This window comes from Gossypium hirsutum, chromosome D05, assembly GCF_007990345.1.
Source record: "Gossypium hirsutum isolate 1008001.06 chromosome D05, Gossypium_hirsutum_v2.1, whole genome shotgun sequence".
NCBI classification, from domain to species: domain Eukaryota; kingdom Viridiplantae; phylum Streptophyta; class Magnoliopsida; order Malvales; family Malvaceae; genus Gossypium; species Gossypium hirsutum.
Genome location: NC_053441.1, coordinates 18,615,180 through 18,637,010, shown reverse-complemented (window position 1 = coordinate 18,637,010; position 21,831 = coordinate 18,615,180). Strand labels below are relative to the sequence as shown.

The window sequence follows — 21,831 nt, the reverse complement described above, 5'->3', positions numbered from 1 at the left end:
AGACGGACTTTTTCAGAAAAAAGTTTTTTTCTCTTAAAACGAATGAAGAATAGTCTCCTTTCACCTAAAAAATTCACCATCAGAAAATGGCTTTTCTCCAGATGAAAAAGCTAAAAATTTCTCCTTTTCTTCAGCTTGAAGTGCTTTTGGCTAATAATTGACCAAATTAACCTGTCTTCTCCCCCCAAACGTTCTTTCCCCTCTGTTGGTTCTTTGGAGTTGTATACCCATTTTTTTTCACATTTTCGGCTTTCAAAGCTCTTTCCTGTTCTTTGTTCCTCTTCCGCAGGTGAGAGTTTCTTTTCTTCTTCTTCTCTTTAAATAGTTTGGGTATAGTTCTGTTACGAGAAATTACTATTCATCTGCATATGTAGGCACAAATTGCCAGTGTCTTTTTCTCTCTATATTCTTTGAAGACTGAAAAAGAAAAAAAAAAGGTTCATCAAAATCTTGAAAGGATTTCACTTCACAATTTAACATTAGGTCTTGGTTGTTCACAGAGCTGGCCAATATGAGATTGATGGATACGTGTATAATTCCGCTGAGGAGCCAAAGATATTGATGACCGGGAAATGGAATGAGTCAATGAGTTATCAACCTTGTGATAGTGAAGGGGAACCACTTCTCGGCACTGAACTAAAGGATGTTAGTCTTTTTTCAGCAACTCTGAGTTGTTTTCATCTTTTATTCTTCTCGGAAACACTCTCTTAGTTCTTTTGATGCTTGTATTCTGGAATATTCTTTTTTTCCTGTCAAAAAATTACCAGAACAAAGAATGATGTTTCTTTACATGGGATTCTTAATCAGAAAGCAATTTATTCATGTTGAGCCTTCCCCCGTAGTTATTAACTTTGGACTTTTGAGACAAGATTTCCTGTCAGAATGGTGAAAACAGATTTGTTTTCCAAGTATCATACGTATTACTTTTCTCAATAGCTTCAGATATGCTAAATAAACGGTGCTGCTTCTAACAATGAACAAGAAAGCCCTGGTGCCTGGTTTCAGTAGTATTTTATCTACGATGTTGAAAGTTTTGTTTACATATTATAACATTTTGTCTATTGACATGATGAGTGTTTTGATTTCAAAATTGAAGCAGTCGAGGACTAATATGCTTACATTTGCTAATAATTTGTGATGCTTTAAGAAGTACAAAAAAGATTATGCCCCCAGTACTGAAGTGCTTGTCATTACTCTGTTGCTGTTATGCAGGCATGGAAACTTGCTGATGCTCTAAAAAATGATAAATTCCAGTACACACATTTTGCGCATAAGATTAACAGCTTTGATACTGCTCCGAAGAAGTTATTGGCATCTGATTCTCACCTACATCCCGACAGATATGCACTAGAGCAGGGTGACCTCTCTAAGGCAAACTTTGAAAAGAGTAGGTTTCTCCCCCTCCCTATCAAACTAGATTTTGGAATTTATGTTTATTTATGCACATCATGTTGCTGATTGTATGAGCGTTGTTAATGAAGGTGAAACAGGTTATGGTGTTGTAATTCTTTCAGAATTAGTGTTCCTTTTTTCTGTTATGCCTATTTTGCTTTATTGCTTTGCTCTGCTTTGTGCCTTTGCTGCTTTGCTCTGCTTTAACGATTGCTAGATCCCCACCAATCAGTTAGTGCAGGTGTTTAATATGTCCTTCCCATGAATTTGATTGCCATCTTATGCTTCATTATTATAAAATACTCTTAGGGATGATACCTAGGTTGGACATAAATTGCTTCAAATATGTGAGTTTATGACCATTTATCTGCCTCATCTGTGAATTAGATTCTGTTATGATAGTAGCTAAATACTCTATTCTTTCATCACCTAATAATAAAATAACAGTCGTAGCTTTCATAAGGCATACACGTGTTTGGCTTTAGGATTTATTTTATTTGTGTTATCATACTTATACAGTAGCTGGGATCAAAGAGATGACCCCAGCACACACTCTATTTCGTAAGAACCAGAAAAAAAAACCATAATAATAAATTGTTGTATTGATTGAATGTGTGATAAAATAATTAAATAAACACATTTGGTTTCAATAATAGTTGAAAGTGGAAAGCATAGTGCATAATTTGTCTATGCCATTACCATCCCATTTTGACAAAATAATATATCATGGGTTCACAAATTTCTCAGTTTTGAGGAATGTGTTTATGGAAGAATTGGAATAAAGGTCCTAAACATGCATATAATGTGTAGGGTAGCATCTTCTTGATTTCCTCTGCTCATCTATGATCTTATTAAGATTTTGAAGCTGTTGATTTAAGCTGGTATTTCTTGAGACAAATAATTTCAACTATGGCTTTTTTTCTTGTTTCAATCTTCCTTTCTTGCTTTCTTGTTTCAATCTTCCTTTCTCTCATTGTCTTATTTTGCCATCCTTCTGTTTGTTGAAATTCCCCAATCAATTCCATTTCTTGCTTCTTCTTTTTTCTTAAGAAATGTGGGATTGTTTGTTACTAAAGATTTTTTGGGTTCTTGTTTTTCTTGTTCATTTAGGGAAAGAAAATGAATTTTAACTGAAACTCAACTCTTTGATTATTTGATCCCTGTTTCATATGATGAGATCCGAAGTAATCATTTCTTCTTGTATTTGGACTGGGCTTGAAAATGTTTGTTTTGTTCTTGAATTTGTTAGTATTGGGTGGATTAGTTCATTCATGTAGTAGATATTTGATACAATGGTTAACATAATTGAATCAATGCACTTCACAAGATGTTGATTAAAATTTTAAACCCCATTATAATGGTAAAATATCATGGTGTCATGGAGTTGCAAATGCTAGTCCTCATCCATTGTTCAAAGTTCATAAAGTTAGAAACTTCTAATGTAAATTTCTTGACCAATCAGTTCCATTGGCTAGATGGTTTGACCCATATTATCAGATCTGTTTGTTTTTAGTCTATTGTTTGTAATGTCTATTAATGAGTTTCTTCTTATAAACTTCTTTTGGTTCTTAGGCTCAGATGTGAACAACTGAAACATTTGCAACAAGATTTTGATGTGCTGCAACAATCTGTTGACCAATATTTTCATGATTGGCTTTTGCAAACACTGCAGCTTGTACACTTTTACTTGTGTCTAAATATGGATGTCATTTCTATCCCTTTTTCTATTTGTGGATTCAATAGTTTGGGTGAGATATGCTGGGGAAACTCTTTTCATGGTCATAATAAATTCTTTACTGATTGCTTTACAGTGAGGAAACTTTCTTCAAAGTAAGTTTCAATGACAGTTTATTTTTTTGCAACCCTTGGTGATTTTCTTCTTCTTTTTTTTGCAAGTTTAAAGTGATCCTGATGATGACGACGATGATGGTGATGATGACGGTGAATCAAACAATTCAAGTGGTTTTGAAATGGAATTAACAAGAGATGGTATAGCTTCTAGTTTAATGAATTCACTTTAAATTGTAAATGCTATTGTAAAATTTTTAGTATTTATATTTGGTATATAAATATTATCCCTTTTTAAAACTTTAATCGAAATATATGTAATATTTTAATTTGTTAGGTTTATGTTTTCTATGTTATGTTAATATATAATATGAGTTATATATTCAAATACATTTTAAAATAAAATAATACAAATGTGTTAAAAGCATTAACTAAAAATAAAAAAATAATTTTTATAATAATACAATTGTGTCGATATCTAATTACAAATATTTAATTCTTATATTTAAATATAGTTTATATATTCTAATTAAATTTTATAAATAATTAATATTAATTACTTAGAAATATTTAAAATTAATATTATATATTAAAATATTAACAATAAGTTATAATAAATTATTTTTTATATTTTTGCTAAAATATCATAATATTAACTAATTTGAACATTATTTAAATACATATTTGTTATTTTATAATATCATGTCTAAAATGGACATTTTGTTCTTCAAAAGCACTTTTTGACAGTAATATCAAACACTCAAATTTTTCAAAAGCACTTTTTAAAAGTACTTTTCAAAAGCAATAAAGAATTGTCCTAACCACATCAGACAAATAACCCAAGGATGTTGATTGGTATTTAATAATTTGCTTTCAGACATCATCATATAAATGAATTTACTTATCACCCCCTTCCTTTTTAAAATACAGTAAGATAATATTTATTTAACATTAAAAATTATCCTTTTTAAAATTTATCTCATTACTTTAAAATTAAACATATTAAATTACATTAATTTGTTTTTTCACAGAATCCGTTTATTATTATTTTGGGACAAATCAGAGAACATGATATAGTGAAAGATAAGATAATAATAAAGAGGAGATTCCCCAACCAGATCCAAATGCAATGCATGGTAGTCCAATTGGATAAAGGGATTTCGTAAAGCTGATGATAATAATAATAGAGAAGTGAATCTGATGCAATCAAGGAGAGGATATTTTCTGAGTTCAACCTCCATACTTCCAGCCAGTTGGCCCATGTGCTGACATATATGGGCAAGGATCTCCCCAGGGAGCTCTTTATGTCTTTGGCAAGATCCCTTTTCTTTTTTGTTTGTTTGGACTTTGATTTTTTTTCCGTTGTTGTTTATGTTTCAACATCTTATTGGTAGAAAGATGGCGTTACGGAGTTTTGTTGCCTCTCGGACTTTTTAAGTCCTAAAATGAGAAACTTGTTGATTCCATTTCACATTTAAAGAAAAATTAACTAATACAAACTTTACTTCCCTTCCCCATCCTAGTTCATTGCAGAAGGCATGTTGAAATTAGTAATGGCGTGAACCCAATTAAAGAAACAAAATGTCCATCCAACCAGCCTCTCAAATTTCCCATTTGCTCATACCAATATCCTTGGGAATAATTTGTCAGTCAAAAAAACTTGAAATTATTGACTTACGCAACTAGGGGTGCAAAAGTGGAATCATATCAGTTAAAACGATTTTAATTGCATTGGTTAAGAGACGGGGTAAAACCAAAGTTCCTTATCTCGTCCCAACAATTTATTTTCGCCTGTCTGGTTTGTACTGAATTATCTTCATTTAGTACTGGTTAACTAAATGTGGGGTTGAATCGAATCTCTTTGGATAAAAATGGATGGGTGACACTTTTGAATTTGTTAGGTCATCTATGATCTGAACACAGTCTTCACGCGGAAGTCAAGTTGAGTGCTCTATTGCAATTGAGATTTGGTCTGCCTATCATTGTTTGATTCAGCTGTTCCTAGATGGTTCTCAAACGTGGGTTTCCCTGCTAGTTATTCTTTGAATGGCATTCAAGATTTTGGGAAATTCAATGCAAGTTGGGGGTGCGTATAACATGGATACTGTTCTACGCCTTGCTTCTGCTGCCTCTTCAGTTCCTTACATGTCTGCATCAAAGAGATCGGGTAAAACGATTAAATTAAGTTGAGTTCAGTTTTGGAAAGCACTCTTTAACTGATTTTCAAATATGATATTATATTTCAATGCTCAAAAACAATCAAATATATATATCTTTTGTTTCAAAAACAATTTTCATTTTTTATTTTTAAAAATTAAAAAACACCATTGATAAATAGGAATAAAAAAATATTTTCAATAATGAAAACATGTTTAGTATTTATTTATTTTATAGAAACATAAGAAATAAAACACAGTTTATATATTCGTTCTTGTCCCCGTCACTTAGAATGGTCGGTTTGGTCAATATCTGAATCGAATTACTATTAATCGAATTATTCAAAATGTAAATATTTTTAATCGTTGATCAAACCGAAATATTTCAGTTAATTCGGTCAGTTAATCGAATTAGCAGAAATTTATATGTTTTTATCTTTTGGTTGAAATACATTGCTAATATTAATTACAAATATATAAATAATATTAATTTATTATATAAAAATATATAAATAAAATACTTATAAATAATATTAATTACAAAAAAATAATCTATGTACTTAATTTCTTATGTTAATATTATATTTTAATATATATATTAAATTTAACTTACTTAATAGTTATTTTACTTTTTCATTATTATTTTTTATTTTATTGCCACCGTTATGTTTGCATCTAAATGCATATGTGATAATTATTTTAATCTTCTCACTACAGTATTCAAACTCATAACTATAATAACGAATCCCGCCAGATTCAATTTCATCGCCTGTCCAAATGGGAGTTAAAATCTACTCAATTACTTTTATCACCATTCAAATGTGTAGTACTCATATAGAGCCTAAGTGGATTTCTCGCACCAATATTTTGACTTAAAAGGGAAACTACATTTGGGCATTGTTGTTTCTCTATATGGGTTTTTGGTTAAATTTTGCTACTAGTCCTTATACCTTGTGTTAGTCATGGATTTAATTCATACACTTTAATTTGACCATTTTTTGATAAAACTCCAATCAGTATACAATTCATCAGAAAACCATTTTTCTGGTGTGAAAAAATATATATTTTTTTGTATCATTTCCCCAAAAGTTCTAAACTGGGTGGATACGTAAAAGATATTTTTTCTTTTCCATCACTTTGACATGTATAAAAAAAATATTGTGACATTTCATTTTTTATAGCATTTTCAACCCGGTCATTTTTTATATATCGCAAAGGTCAATTCCATCGTTTAGAATCAAAAAGAAGTGTCACAAGAGGTTTTTCAATCCATAATAAATATTTATCTTCTTTTTTTTTAATATTTCTAACTTCGAACTTTCTTGATTCCCATCCAGATAAGAAGTTTCATAAACCAGTCTATTTTTATAGTATGTCTCTTTAAAACGAAAGTGGAATTCATATACTTTTTGAATTAGTCAAATTTAGTTCCTATATTTTTTAAAAATTTAAAACTTTAGCCTTAATCGACATGGTAGCAATTAAATCTAATTAGTTAAATTCTACCATTAATTTTGTGCTATGTATAAAATTAAAGTTTTACTTCATGTTTTTCAATTAGATCGTTCTTAGTCCTTATGCTTTTTTAATTTTGAAATTTCAATCCTTATGCAAATGATAACATTTACATACATTAACTGAATTTTTTTTATAAATAATATGTAGAAATAATAATTTGACATGGCATTGCATATATAGTAATATATTTACTGCATCGAAATTTGAAAATAGCATAATTGAACTTAAAGAATTTAATAACTACAAGTTTGATAAGGGTTATAATTTTAAAATTTAAAAGTTACAAGTACATAAAGTGATTAAATTAAAATAGAATAACTTATGCATATTATTAGTATAATGATTAATAGAAAAATTTAACATTTTTTAAATATTTTTCTCTAGTCCCTCGAATTCGCAGCACTTAGGGTTGGGGCTTGGCATTTGGTTTTTCGTGTTATTTCTTTGTTCATTTTGGATACAAATTCTGTTTCTGAATGGGCCACTTTGACTGTTTCCAGATTAGGTTACGGGCTCTTAGCCTCTTTGCATTGTCCTTCCTTTTCTTTGTTTTTCAGGTGTTGAGAAGCTACATCTATCGTTCTAAAAATGTTTGTAAAGAAGAAAAACCGTTATGCATTCCATTTTTAACTATGCATACTAATTTTAAATTGGGTTAACTATTAAAATAGTCATTTTTTTTCTCAAGTTACATTTTAGTCACTTATGTTATCGTGTTGTAACATTTTAGTCATCGAACCTCTAATTGTGTCGTTAACAATGTAACAGTAAGCTGACATGGCATGTTAAATCATCATTTCAAACAAAATTTTTAGGCTAAGTTATAAAATTGGTTCCTATATTTTTTTGTTTTAAGTAATTTAAATTTTTTTCATTTATGTTCATTTAACTTTTTTTTTCCTTTTTATTTTCCATTCTCTTCTACTTCCTCATCTGTTTTTCTCCTTTCTCCATTTCTTTTAACATAATTTTTTTATATTTTCCATTTGTTAAAACTTTTTTATGTTTATGAAAAAACAAAAGACAAAAGCTGAAACCAAAACAAAACTTGTTTTGCATATTCTCACCCCATAATTACAAATTCTAATCGTCTATCACTGCTTTAACAAATCAAATTGGATTTCTCAATGACCTAGTCTATAAGCTCGCCTCACTCGAAGACCTCGCTAGTCGTGATTTATGGCAGTCCACCATCAACAAAGTTTATCGAACCTATTCCCTCAACCTCCTAAGCAACCCCTGCGCCTACCTTATCTACCTTACCTACAAAATTCTCGTCCTCTTGAAATTATGTTGTTTCACGGGTTCTTCAAACAAGCTCTACACTCTCAATGAGTAAAACGACCACTATATGAAACTCACCCTCAACTTTACTCAAATCAGTTTGGTTCCATGCTTCCTTTCTCTATTCGATTCATCCATGTTTGGCTTCCAATCAAGTTTGCTTGAGAATATCTAAAAAGGCTTGGATCAATTTTATCATTTGTTTAATTTTATTCGTCAGAAAATAAAAGAAATGGAAAGGAATAATTTACACGATTTTGTAAAATTTGGTAACAGATTTTTTTTAAAATATAAATAATTCAATTTATGTTTAGATTTGATCAAGGATGTGTTTTTTTTATATATTTGATTAGGTTATATTCTAATCGATACTTGATTAAAAATGATTGGTATTCGATTTTGAGTAAAATTCAATTTAGAAATCATGTGAATGAAACAATAACTTGGTTTATTTGATGGACAAAAATTATATTTTTGCAACAAAGAATATGTGAAGAAAGAAAAATAAAGGGAAAGAAAAAAAGGAAAATAAAGAAAAAACCAAATTGTTAAAAAAAAGTATAAGGACTATTTTTAACAAATGGAAAACATTGAGAAAACTACGTTAAAAGAAATGAAAAAGCGAGGAAAACAGAGGGAGGAGTAAAAAGAAAATGAAAAAAAGAGTTAAAAGAACATAAAAAAAGAAAAATTAAATTGTTCAAAATGGGAGAATATAGGGACCAATTGTATAATATAACCTAAAATATTTGTTTGGAATGAGGATTTAATGTGCCACGCCAGTTTACCGTTATACCATTAACGATAATTAATAGTTTAGTGAGAATTAAGATTTTAGTGGAAAAAAAATAATGCATGTTCTATTCGATATGGATATGGATTTGAGTTTGGGGTTATAAAATGAGAGATCCTGCAAAATGAAAGAAAGAGTAAATTATGAGGCGTAAGAGTTAACACTCCAATTATTGTTCGATGTTTAAGTTAAACCAAAGTCATCTTGTAGGTATAAAAGAAGATGATGATACCTGTCCTCGGCTTGTTGGCAATTCATGGTTGGTTGCCATTTATTGGGTAGACTCTAAGGTAATTGTCTTGGGCTGCTTGGGCCTTTGTTTCTTAGATTTTATAGTGATGTGACCCAACAGGGCGGATATCAATTAAGTTGGATATTTTGTATTAGAATCGTAGGTACTAAAATTACAATCATTTTAATAATAGAATTAAAAACTGTTTGATTATTGAAAAAGAATAAAAGAATCCAATGTGACTTGTGGGACGAGAGTTTGACGTTGCTTTCGGTTTCAGGTAAAAGAAGGTGGGGCCGTTCCTACTGGAGCCCATACTGACTTTCTTATATTTATTTTTGAAAAACCTGCAAAAGGTCAACTCTACCTCACTGTCTCCAACTCACGATTTTAATCCAACGGCTAATCACAACCTTTTGACCTTGTGTCCCCTCTCTTTCTCTTTTTTCTTTTCATCATTTCGACACGGTCTTCCAAACCGGTTTAGCCCGTTGTTAGTGGACCCCACTTTTAAAAACTGCTTGTCAACGTGCTGACAAATTTTTGTATACGCGGGAGTATCTGATTGGAGGGTAAGGTTGACGGGCAATACGTAACAGAAGCAACAGGTCAGTGACCCAACCAATGCCCTTGCATTAGGGAGGGCATCTGTTTGACTTCATTCCCTTCCTTTTTATGCAACATTATCATCTTTCACGTTCTTTTGTTTGCCTTTTCAGTTCTTTTTCATCGTTATTTCAATTCAGTTTCCCTCTTCTTCTCTATCAAGTATTATTCCCTTCTTTCTATCTATAAAACTGTGTTAGCTTTTGAGTTTGTCGAAATTGTGGGGTGCTGGGAATTTTGTTTTCTTCTTGGATGAACAGAGATGGCTGTGGAATTGATGATGGGGTACGATGGTGGTAATAGTTTTGTACGGAAAATAGAGGAAACTGCTTTGAATGAAGCTACAACTGCTGGGATTCAAGGTGTTGAAGAATTGATAAGGTTGATGTCCAAAAGTCAACAGCTTTACAATCAAGATGCTTCTTCTAAAACTTCTTCTCCGTCGGGTTCGGAGCCGGCGATGGAACTCCAAGCTATTACAGATAAGACTGTTAAGTCCTTCAAGAAGGTTATTTCTTTATTGGGGCAGCCCAGAACCGGACATGCTCGATTTAGACGTGCTCCTCTTAGTCATCTCGACCAAGAGGTGAAACACCAGCAACAAGATGCACGACAACCTCGGCAAAAGATACCAGAGTCAGGGGATTCTTCTCTTCAAGTAGCCAAAAATCAGGTGTCTGCTTTTAAGCCTTTTTGTTCAAGTCTGGGTCATAGGTTGCCTCCTCTGCCTCACAATCACCACCAGAGTAAAAGCAGTTCTCTTTTGGTGCCAAAGACTGGTCTTTTGGAGAGAAATGAAACGGCCAGTGCTATCAATTTTTCATCTTCGCCGCCTTTGTCTGATGGGAATTCTTTTATGTCTTCATTAACAGGGGACACTGATAGCATGCATCCATCTTTGTCTTCTGGTTTTCAATTCACTAGTCCTTCCCATATCCCTTGTTCTGGTAAACCTCATTTTTCTTCCTCTTTGAAGAGAAAGTGTAATTCCAAGGACGATGCTGCTCTCAAGTGTGGATCTTCCTCTAGCCGTTGCCACTGCTCCAAAAAAAGGTTGGTTTTCCATCTTTGTTATCCATACAAATTCTTCATGTAAACTAATTTGGATGGTTTAATCGATTCCCTTCTCAAGTTTTAACTTTGCGATTGAATTCCTGGTATATATATAGGAAATCAAGAGTAAAGAGAGTCATTAGAGTTCCAGCTATTAGCACCAAGATGGCTGATATTCCTCCTGATGATTATTCCTGGAGAAAGTATGGCCAGAAACCAATCAAAGGTTCTCCTCATCCAAGGTGTGTAAATTTTTTTCTTCTTTTTGTTTAATCAAAGAGCTAATATCTTCTCTTTTTGCATTCAATTTTTTACCTTTCAAGTTTTTTTTTTTATCATGGGCTATTAACTGATATTTCACTTATTTGCGTCTTGACCAAAAGCCTCCAAACTAATTCAAGTTTGCATTGAATGTTTTTGTTTTCAACTGCAATTGTCATATTGTGGGTGGCCTTAAATCTCATTTGACTTTTTTGCATCGTACATTGAATTGCCCACTGAGTTAGTTCATTTAGTTAGGCTTTTCAGTCCACTTAACTCAGACCCGAGTTTCCCCTTACCCGTTTCTTTGGGCAATTTCAGGGGCTATTATAAGTGTAGCAGCGTAAGAGGCTGCCCTGCAAGGAAACATGTAGAGCGAGCTATGGACGACCCAATGATGCTGATTGTAACCTATGAAGGAGATCACAATCATAGACACATCTCGGATTCCCCAGCACCTTTGGTTCTTGAGTCATCTTAGTCCCGTCACGATCCATCGGACGCACCCCCCCCCCTTTCAATGGTCATCTAAATCGAGCCAGCCTCCTCAAGTAGGGTTGTTCAGATAGTCAACTGTCCAACAAGACAATTAGATTGATTAGTGGGAATATTAGTTGTTTAAAAGGACAATATAGGATTCCCCATTCTTGGTTTTGCCAAAAGACAATGTTAAGTAGGACTAGTAGGGGGTGGGTTCTTTTCATCGTTCTACTTATTAAAGTTATACTCGATTACCAGAATTTTTGTTCATTTCATATATAATATTATACAAATATGGTGGTGGATCTTGTCGAGGATGGTATCACTTTAATTTGCTCCAATGACCACCAAAGCTCTGAATTCTGATAACTTTATTTTTATATTTGAAGGCAAATGAGTGTTGCAGTCAATAAACAAATAAAGAGTCTTTCATTACTTTATTAACAATGGATGGTGTCTTACATATCAAGGTTGACTCTTGATGCTGATTTTAATTAGTGTTGAGTGGAGTTTGATTTGATGAGGAAAATAAAAAAGAGAATGGTGTGGGTGGTTCTTTTGTTAGCTTGTGATTGTTCCCCAAGCTACATTTCGGTTCGTTTTGTAGACTCAAGTTGCAATCATGGGATTTTATAGTCAGATTTGGTAGTGGTAGAGAATCTATATTGTTTGGGAGATATGTCCATTTTCAATTTGGAGAATAATAATAAGTCAAACTAGCCGGTCTGGCATGTTGATTATTGTTCCCCCCCCCTCCCCCACCCACCCTCTTTTTGCTCTCAGTTATCATCAGCTAGTGTCTAAATTCTTTGCTTTTCCAAGTTTTTCAGATGAGAAAATTCAGATAGCATTTCTTTTATTCTTGTTATTACATGCTTTAAACTATTTAGGTCAAACTTCTACTATTTATTCACAAAACTGCCCTTTGCTTACCTATGCTTCAAGGAGGGATCTAAGTTTTAATGTTACAACTAATCTTTTGAAATTTACGTTGGCATTTAGTCAAAATTAGAAATGGGATGTTGAATTTCTTCATTTATAGCTGTATCAAATTATTTTACGACATTCTTTTTGAACGTAATTTTACCATATTTAGATTGCTTGACTAAGGGTACTTCTTTGCCATTGCTATCTTTTTAAACCATATAAGGAACATTTCCTCAAAGTTGGCCTATTTTCACTTCTAATAAGAGCTTTCCTTGTACTATTTTCTTCATTTGGTACGATTGAATCATTGATTTAATTGGTTTTAAGTCAACTTTCCCCCCTTTTTTCCCTTCATTATTCCTACTGAAATGAAAATCTCCACTCACCAACAACACAACCTTAAGTGGAAATTGTGTTAATCTGTCACAAGCTAAAAGCCAAAGAAGATAAGTTCACAAGTAAAATTCTTGAGGCTTAGGTTTGCCATTATGATTCGAGCAGTTAAGCTGTCAATTACGATTATGGTGAAAGGGTTCATTTTGAAAACTCAAAAGTAGAGTTGTTCAACGTTTAAAACTTTGACATTACAATTGCAATTCAAACACCAGTTTTGTCAGAAAAATGATGCGCACAATATCAATTTGAAGTTATTCTTGTTCTAGGTTGGGTTATGATTTTGCAAACAACCTTAGAAATTTGGTCTACCAAGTAATTAGAATGTCAAAGACAAAAACATTACTTTGAAACCAAGGAAATAAAGAAAGAGTAAAGTGCTGCAAACAGAGCACTTTGATTTCTTTTTGTTAGGGTATCACTTGTACGTAAACTATTCCTTATCCCTAAAGCTAGCAGCATCGCGTTTTCAAACCAAATTGTAAAAGTGAAGAGACGTTGTAGCTAAGGTACAGTGTTCACATGAACTTCAAACCTTAATTGTTTCAATAATAGAAGGATGGAATAAAGCTAGCGGCTCTCTTCCTCTTTATCTAAACTTGTCGCCTTCCTCCAACTTCAGCACCACCTAGGGGTGAGCATTCGATCGAATCGAATCGAAAATTTTCGAGTTAATCGAGTTTTCGAATCTCATTTTATCATCCTAACTTTATTTGAAGTTTTCTCGAATCGAGTCGAGTGAGATGAAATTCGAATCGAATCGAATCGAATATATTTGTTCGAGTTAAATTTTAAAAAATAATTTTGGGTCCTTGTAACCATTGTCACCCATTGTAATAAAATTTGTCCACCTTAATCAAATTTTTTATTAACTTTCATCACCTCATAATTTATTTATTAATTTTTTATATACTGGTTAGCTTATTTGTTTGCTTAGTTGTTTCAATTATCTTCGGATTCTTGTCACTATGTATTTTGGAATTAAAAAACATATTAAATATAAAAATATGATTTTTTTAATAAAATTTATTTTAAAAATAAAATTTGAAATTGATACAAATATAAAATTTTAACACGAATATTTTATGGCATAATTAAGAATTCAATTTTAATATAAATATTCAATATGACTAAACAATTCAATAATATAAATAATATAAAATGTGAAATTTAATTTAATAATATAAATAGTATATATAAATAAAATTAATACTATTTATGTTTAGTGATTTTTTTTGGATAATTTTGATTTTTTATTTGAGAGTAAAGGGTGAGCAGTAAAAGTTTAGGGGGAAAATAAAAAGTTTTGGGGAATAAAAGTTTGAGGGAAAGTAAATAGGGGAGTAAAATTTTGGAGGGAAAATATTAAAAAAAAAATTGGAGGGGGGAGGGTTTGGGGTAGATGGGAGGTGGGATGAGAAGAGAATAAAAGTTTTAGGAGAAAAGTGGGAGGGAGTAAAAATTTTGGGGGAAAATAAAAGGTTTTGAGGGTTTTTGAGAGTAATTTTTTTTAAAAAAAAATGAATGGAAGAGTAAAATTTTGGTGGGAAATGGATTTTGGGTAGATTGGGGGGTTGAGAGGGGAGGGGAGTAAAAGTTTTGGGGAGAAAGTGGGAAGGAGTAAAAGTTTTGAGGGAAAAATAAAAAAGTTTGGGAGTTTAGGGTAAAACTGTAAAATATTATAGTTTGATATTCGAATTATTCGAATTATTCGAGTTATTCGAATTCGAAAACTCAACTCGATTCGAACTCGAAATTCGAAAAAAAAATTCGAGTTGATTCGAATAACTCGATTAACTCGAATAACTCGATTCGTTTAACTCGAAATTCAAATTTTTTTTCAATTTTTTCGAGTCGAATCGAATTTTGCTCACCCCTAGCACCACCACACCATTCGGAGCCTGTCACCCGTCCACTAGCTTTGTTTCCTAGTTATGTGCTTATCATCTACCATACAATTTATCACTTTGTTTCCAAGGCTCAAGAAAATTTTAAAGTAAATGTTCTCTCAATTTGATTAAACAAAACTGAATGAATGAATACAAATGAAAGGAATACTTCTATTTATAGTTGAGTTTTTCTACATCTAATGGTACAGTTTAAATTACATCAACAGATAAAATTAAAGTCTATCTACAAATTTACGATGATAACTATGAATTACTAGAGTATTTCACTGGATCTCCAGGCTTCAAGTAGATAGGTTTCCCATAATGTTTCAAATATCAGGCAAATCCTAGTGAATTATGTAAGTTCAATTGAATTAATTGGCCTTTTTAGACTATTTTGTGCGCATTGATTATGGGTTTATATACGCAACCGTGATATAATTACTTTAAAGATGAATACATCCCGCTCTGAAAGGATATGGTGCGCTTTTGAACTTGTATCATTTGCATGTCTGCACTCATCATTAGGTACTATGTTTCAATATGTATTGCTCTTTGTATCAGAAAAAATATGTTCATCCTTTGGAAGGATGCTTGTAACACAAGTTGAGCTTTTAAATTCTTCCATTAAAGTTGCTTCTCTCATTTCTTATTTTCCATTTATTACATTCATCAACTAATCTTAACAGCCCATTCGAATTTATGGGCTGAAATAACCGTTGCCCCGGCCATGGCCTATGGCCATTCATGATTTGTGCAGCATTAACTTTTAGCCATGCATTCTCCTGTTTGGGTCCTTTTCTACTTTAAGACCATATATTTCTTTCGTCTCACACAAGCAGAATAGTTTTGATTGCTGCAATAAATCTTCTTCGTCTCGCCCTAGCTAGCTACCTACGCTTTAATGTTGACGAAGCGTTCATCTACCCTTTTGGATAAGCATTATTTTGACGTTGCACTGCATTTACCATTCAAGATTGTGACGTTGGATCGGCTCTTTGTATTATTTTTTCTTCTTCGTAAATTAATGCATTTATTACTGCAGCAGAACTTGGTTGGATCATATTTAAGCGGTACTTGTACCGAGTCACACACACCATTGCCACACTTTAGTTAAAACTATAGAGATGACCTATACGGGTAGTAATGCTTTGAAATTCTGTAGGAAAAAGGTGAACCCATCTCACATTTTGTTTCAATGAACTTTGGGGTATGCGCAAAAGGAGACGACAGTTGTTCAAAGATGAAAAAATAGGAGAAAACACAACACTCGATCTCACAATTTTCGTACCTTTCAACACTCAATTTTGTCACAGATAACTGTTTCAGAACTTTCATGGCGGTTGAAATATGCTAATCAAGGCTTGGGGCCTTGGGCCCTCTCTCTGTTCTATTGTGTGCTAATTGGGGTCATTCAACAGCTACAGTTATTTGGGCTCTGCATTCATGTTGAATGTACCTTCCACTTTTATCACAACCCATAAAAGGCTTTTAACTTTCGAGTTAACGTGTTAGCCCAAATTATAATTAGGCTAAACCCGTCTGGTGAGTTTTATATAATCATGATTTTTAATAAAACTAACGCTTAAGGGTCAAACTTTTTCAAAAAAATAATTAAGTCACTGTTTTTTTTTCATTGAGTGCTTAAACCTTCAAAAATAAATTAAAGACTCTTAAACCATTTCAGAAAAAGCAATTAAGGCTCTACTTTTTTTTTTTTTTGCACTCAATTGAATATTTAAACGGTCAAAATGCATTAAAAAAGCCCTTCGATCGTTAATTTTAACAATTGACCATTAAAGTTAATTGCCTTTAATTTTTTTCAGTTAAAACCACCCCGTGTCACAACCACGGCGTGGCATGTGGCAAAAAAATTTATAAAAGATAAAAATCAATAAAAGTTATAAAAAAGATTAAATTTTAATAAAATATATAAAAATATTTAAAATTGATTAAACATTATAAAAAAATTATAAAAATCTACCCGGCCTTTTTAATACATTTTGAAAGTTCAAGTATCCAATTGAATGAAAAAAAAGACTTAATTACTTTTTTTGAAAAATTTGAGAAATTTTTACACTCTTAAACTTAAAATCAAATTCGATAAATTATTTTGCCCTCCTATAATATCTAATTTGCATAAAAATTTACTTTATACAATTCAATTATTAAAAAGAATATTTAAAACAATAATTAAAGCTTTAGTTTAATACTTAAATAATATGGGTTTAAATTTTTAAGTGAACTATCCTAAACCGATTGGATTACTCGTGGTTAAGAAAAAAATAACAAGTGAGGTCGAAGCTGATTTCTGAAACATGATCTTGATTAAGACTAAAAAAATCCACAACCTTAAATGATTTTGTTTTTTTTGCTAAGAAATGTTTCTTATGTGAAAAAAAAGGAAATGTTTCCCCATAAATCATAATCCCCGATGACAGTAAAAAGTACCTTTCTTCCATGAGAGGCAATCCAGTAAGGCGAAGGTCTGTGTTAAGAATGTGACAAAATAACTTTATATAACCCCAAGATCACACACCACATTCTTTTTGACCTTAAAAAGCTCGATCAAATCCCCCGTCGGCCATCACAAAGATTACAGAACTGTGAATTCACGTGGCAGCTGTATGGCACCATAACATGTAAAAAAAAGTTAAACCCGATATTAAATACACAATTACAGACATTTGAATGTTAATGAACTCACTGGGAAGACTTGTATGGAAAGTTATAGTTTACTTGTTTAGTTGGAGTGGAAGTGGTTAGTTTTGTTTTTTGATCGAAAGAGTGGAAGTGGTTAGTTAAGAGGGCAAATAAAGAGCCAGTTTTCAACCGTACAGAAATATATATTACTGACACAATATGAAATTAGAGATGCCTAGATAGCTTTCATTTATTAATATTTTTATAGCCCATGTCTCTCTATTCTTTCCCCTGCCTTCACGTGATTCTGAGCTTGCAGTCGGACAGCTGCCCCGCTACCTATATTACATGCTTTTGTCACGTTCTGCTTGCTCCTATTGCCATCTCAAAGTACTCTTCTCTACCTCTCTCCGCACCCTTTGCCCTATCAGATTCAGGGGAATGAGACAGTTTAATCAAACAAAGCTTATTGCTTTTGGAAAAGACATAGTGAGATTCACCAAGGGTAGAAACCACCGAGAGAGCGCTAACAAGTATCCCAAGAAATGCTGAACGAAAGACTTCGTCTTCTTCTTCTTCTTCAAAGGCTCTTCTCCATTTTGTTGTTGGTATTATGCGGTGAAGCTGCAAAGCTATTGACATCACCTGAGGCTACTGCTCTTCTGGGTTTTCAGTCTAAAGCCGATCTGAGAAACCATCTCGGGTTCTCACGGAATGCAAGCATTCCCTTTTGTGATTGGCAGGGAGTCACATGTTACCAGCAAAAAGTGGTACGTCTCATTTTGGAAGATCTAAGTCTCGGTGGCGTTTTTGCTCCCAACACATTGTCCCAACTTGGCCAGCTCCGGGTTTTGAGTCTCCAAAACAACTCTCTCACTGGTCCGATTCCTGATCTTTCAGCCCTCGTCAATCTCAAAACCCTCTTTCTCGATCATAATTTCTTCACTGGTTCCTTCCCTGTTTCGACTCTTTCCTTTCACAGATTAAGAACCCTTGATTTGTCCTACAACAACCTCACTGGCAACATACCAAACTCGTTAGCCTATTTAGACCGGTTATACTACCTTCGGTTGGACCGGAACTGGTTTAATGGAACGATTCCTCCGTTTAACCAGTCTTCCCTTAAAACCTTTAACATTTCAGGGAACAACCTTACTGGTGCAATTCCAGTGACCCCAACGTTGCAACGATTTGATTTCTCTTCATTTTTATGGAACCCTGGTCTTTGTGGAGAGATTATTCACAAAGAATGTCATCCAAGGCCCCACTTCTTCGGTCCCACAGCCGCAGTTGTGGCGCCGCCTCCTACGGTGGTTCTTGGTCAAAGTGCAGAAGAGCATGGAGTGGAGTTGGCTCAGCCTCAGCCAATTTCAAAGCAACACAAAAGGACCGCGATTATTATAGGTTTTTCTACTGGGGTCTTTGTTCTTATTGGTTCACTTCTTTGCTTCGTCTTGGCAGTAAGGAAACAGACAGATAAAAAACAATCAGCTGCTGCGGCTGAATCCGATGATGGGGCGGCTGCAGCACAAGCTGCGGCTGTGGTTCAAATGGAACAAGAAACTGAGTTAGAAGAGAAAGTAAAGAGAGTGCAAGGAATGCAAGTTGCCAAGAGCGGAAACTTGATATTCTGTGCGGGTGAGGCGCAGTTGTATTCGCTGGACCAGCTGATGAGAGCGTCAGCTGAGTTGCTTGGGAGGGGAACCGTAGGGACGACGTACAAGGCAGTGCTTGTTAATCGTACGGTGGTGACGGTCAAGAGGCTGGATGCCGGGAAATTAGCAGCCACGACGAAGGAAATGTTCGAGCAACACATGGAATCAGTTGGCGGTTTAAGGCATCCCAATTTGGTCCCCCTCAGGGCTTATTTCCAAGCCAAAGAAGAGAGGCTTCTTATCTATGATTTTCAGTCCAATGGCAGTCTTTTCTCCCTCATTCACGGTAATAACTTTATGCTTTCATTTTCTTCAATTATTGAACGATTTGCATTGTTTCGGAGATAGGCAGCGATTTCAGTCGGTGTTAACTCGGGTTGCCACCCATTCAGGGAAAGGCACACGTGTAAGAGAAAATGCTTTGCTTAATCTTACTAATAAATTTTCCTAATCACAGATTCCTTGGGTTTGTAGTAAAAAAGCATAAAGATACATACTTTGGTCAGTTACATAATTTTCATTTATGAGGTATCCAAGTATCCTGCAAACACCGAGAATCTAGCTGACCCCCACGACATGGGGAATTGATATGATTTTGATGTCAATAAATTAGTGTCAATATTATTAGTTCGTGTTAATTTAATAATAAAACACTTTTTTTTTCTATTCTAATGGTTTGTCCTTTTTGTCTCTACGTGAAGCACTGTTACTGTAACATGATCGTTGGATCATATTGACGGGTCCACGTCAAACATATTGTAGGACCGCATACGGAGTCGTACCGTCAGAGTCCAAAGTCCCGAGTGTCTCAATACCGATTGGCTACTATTTAATAGGAACACCACTTAGATTTTCGATTGAGTTGTGAAATTTTCTCAAAAACATCATGGGGACTAAAATTAAATGATTAGAAATTCAAAGGCTCAATTTGTTAACTTAAAACTGCACGTGCAGGATCGAAATCAACAAGGGCAAAGCCACTCCACTGGACGTCCTGCTTGAAGATAGCCGAGGACGTAGCGCAAGGTCTCTCCTATATTCACCAAGCATGGAGGCTTGTCCACGGCAATCTCAAGTCCACTAACGTCCTTCTCGGCCCTGACTTTGAGGCCTGTCTTGCCGACTACTGCCTGGCAGCCCTAGTTACTTCTGTACACGAAGAAGATCCCGATGGCATCGCACGTAAACCTCCGGAAATTCGCAATTCGAATCACCAGGCGACATCGAAATCCGACGTTTTTACATATGGGGTTTTGTTGTTGGAGCTTCTGTCAGGGAAACCACCTTCCCAGCATCCGTTGTTGGCGCCGGATGAGATGATGCATTGGCTTAGGTCCTGTAGAGAAGACGATGGAGGGGATGATGAAAGGTTAGGGATGCTGCTTGAAGTGGCCATTTCTTGTAGTTTGAGCTCTCCTGAACAAAGGCCCACGATGTGGCAAATCCTGAAGATGTTACAGGAGATTAAAGAAGCTGTATTAATGGAGAACGGTGAATTGGACCCACTTTCTAGGACGTGTTAATTAATTAATTTATGATTTTAATAGCATGTAATTGTAGGGACTATAGTTTCAGTGATGTGCAATAGAGAAATGAAAAACCACCTTATATATACTGTATGCAATTGCTGCTACTTGCTACATTTGGATCTTCATTTCTGACATTATTTACGTCGTTTCATAGTGTTGGCCCCTTCATGGATACCTTTTTTGAGCCTCCGTGTCCACGCTTTCCTTCTCGATATCTCATATGCAAGAACTTCATTATCACCATCATCATTCTGCCAGTTGCAGTTGATGTTAATGGGCTGATGACCGGTCACCGTTGTGTAAGTTTTTTTGTGAAATAATTAAATGGTAGTCGGTCCGCCAGCTGGAAAGTGTATCTAACTCGCTGCCTCTGCCAATTCGTTTTCATGCTTGGCTGCTTTGCGGTGTCAATTTCCATTTTCCAAGCTTAAAAAAGGAGATTGGTATCTCTCTCCTTTTCCAAATAATTTTTTTTCCTAAATTCCTTTAAATGAATAGAAGTGGAAATAGAAATTTACCCCACAATTCATAGTTTCTCGACTTTCTTCCTCGCACTTTGCATGGCATTCGTAGAGAAATTTAAAACATTATGGCCCAAATCAAAACCATTGATTGAGCTTAGTGAAACCCATGGAGGATGGGCCCGATAAAAGAATCCCAAAAGCTGACTCAAAAAAAGTGCAGTCTTCATTTTGCCAAAATCCTCCAGTGAATTAAGACAGGTAAGAATAAAGCATTATTTTATCGACGGAGAATGGAAAGGTTAAATGCCACCTGCTATGAGTTCCAACATGCCGCCGCCGCCGCCCCACGGCAGCAAGTACAACACTATGTAAGGACGGAAGGTAACTTCTCACAGTGGTTCGTAATCAAGGCAAGCCTTCTTAGGCTTTTATTTAGCCAGTTCCATTTCTGTTTGTTACACAAGAAGCTGCTTCTTAGTTTCTTCATAATAGAGTTTCTGCGGTCCCTGCTTTGTCAGTTCATTTACTGTTTGGCTGTGGGTTATAAAGAAATGCTGTGCTTATCTCTTAATTGGCTCACATTAATAAAAAAAGAAAGAGCTCAAAACCAGTTTCCATGAGAATCCAAAAGACTAGGAGAATTTTCCTTGCATAACAAATGAAAATGCTACAGAGTTCAATCTTTCAACAAAACTAACAAGAAGCTTGCACACATGCTGAAATATATGAACCAAGAAATTATAAATTTGGGTAAAAAAATTGGAAAAC

The 21,831-nt window shown here is 34.1% G+C and overlaps 3 protein-coding genes across 5 annotated transcripts; all 3 read left to right on the top strand.

Moving 5' to 3' along the window:
• On the top strand, positions 1-3,636 carry LOC107905597 (oxysterol-binding protein-related protein 3A). 3 transcript variants are annotated; one of them, XM_016832294.2, is made up of 4 exons: positions 1-289; positions 501-645; positions 1,213-1,387; positions 3,289-3,636. In XM_016832294.2, exons 2-4 carry the CDS (start codon positions 562-564, stop codon positions 3,291-3,293), a joined length of 264 nt encoding a protein of 87 aa, XP_016687783.1. In that variant the 5' UTR covers positions 1-289; positions 501-561; the 3' UTR covers positions 3,294-3,636. The 3 variants fall into 3 exon arrangements, with proteins under 3 accessions (XP_016687783.1, XP_040950094.1, XP_016687782.1); XM_041094160.1 differs by having other exon boundaries at positions 3,296-3,575; XM_016832293.2 differs by having other exon boundaries at positions 2,965-3,521.
• Positions 3,637-9,976: 6,340 nt separating this feature from the next.
• Positions 9,977-11,625, top strand: LOC107905596 (probable WRKY transcription factor 7). Its single transcript, NM_001326958.1, is given in 3 exon segments — positions 9,977-10,822; positions 10,939-11,064; positions 11,405-11,625. Coding segments are annotated over 3 exon segments (1,077 nt in total). The 5' UTR covers positions 9,977-10,031; the 3' UTR covers positions 11,565-11,625.
• A 5,762-nt stretch (positions 11,626-17,387) lies between these two features.
• Positions 17,388-20,682, top strand: LOC107905595 (probable inactive receptor kinase At5g67200). Its single transcript, XM_016832291.2, has 2 exons — positions 17,388-19,356; positions 20,025-20,682. Exons 1-2 carry the CDS (start codon positions 17,961-17,963, stop codon positions 20,591-20,593), a joined length of 1,965 nt encoding a protein of 654 aa, XP_016687780.1. The 5' UTR covers positions 17,388-17,960; the 3' UTR covers positions 20,594-20,682.
• Positions 20,683-21,831: the final 1,149 nt, after the last annotated feature.

Coding starts and splice junctions, on each gene's coding strand:
- LOC107905597 (XM_041094160.1), top strand. CDS start 562: ATGACCGGGAAATGGAATGAGTCAATGAGTTATCAACCTTGTGATAGT. Junction 646..1,212: donor TCGGCACTGAACTAAAGGAT/GTTAGTCTTTTT, acceptor GCTGTTATGCAG/GCATGGAAACTTGCTGATGC. Junction 1,388..3,295: donor TAAGGCAAACTTTGAAAAGA/GTAGGTTTCTCC, acceptor GCAAGTTTAAAG/TGATCCTGATGATGACGACG.
- LOC107905595 (XM_016832291.2), top strand. CDS start 17,961: ATGCTGAACGAAAGACTTCGTCTTCTTCTTCTTCTTCAAAGGCTCTTC. Junction 19,357..20,024: donor TCTTTTCTCCCTCATTCACG/GTAATAACTTTA, acceptor CTGCACGTGCAG/GATCGAAATCAACAAGGGCA.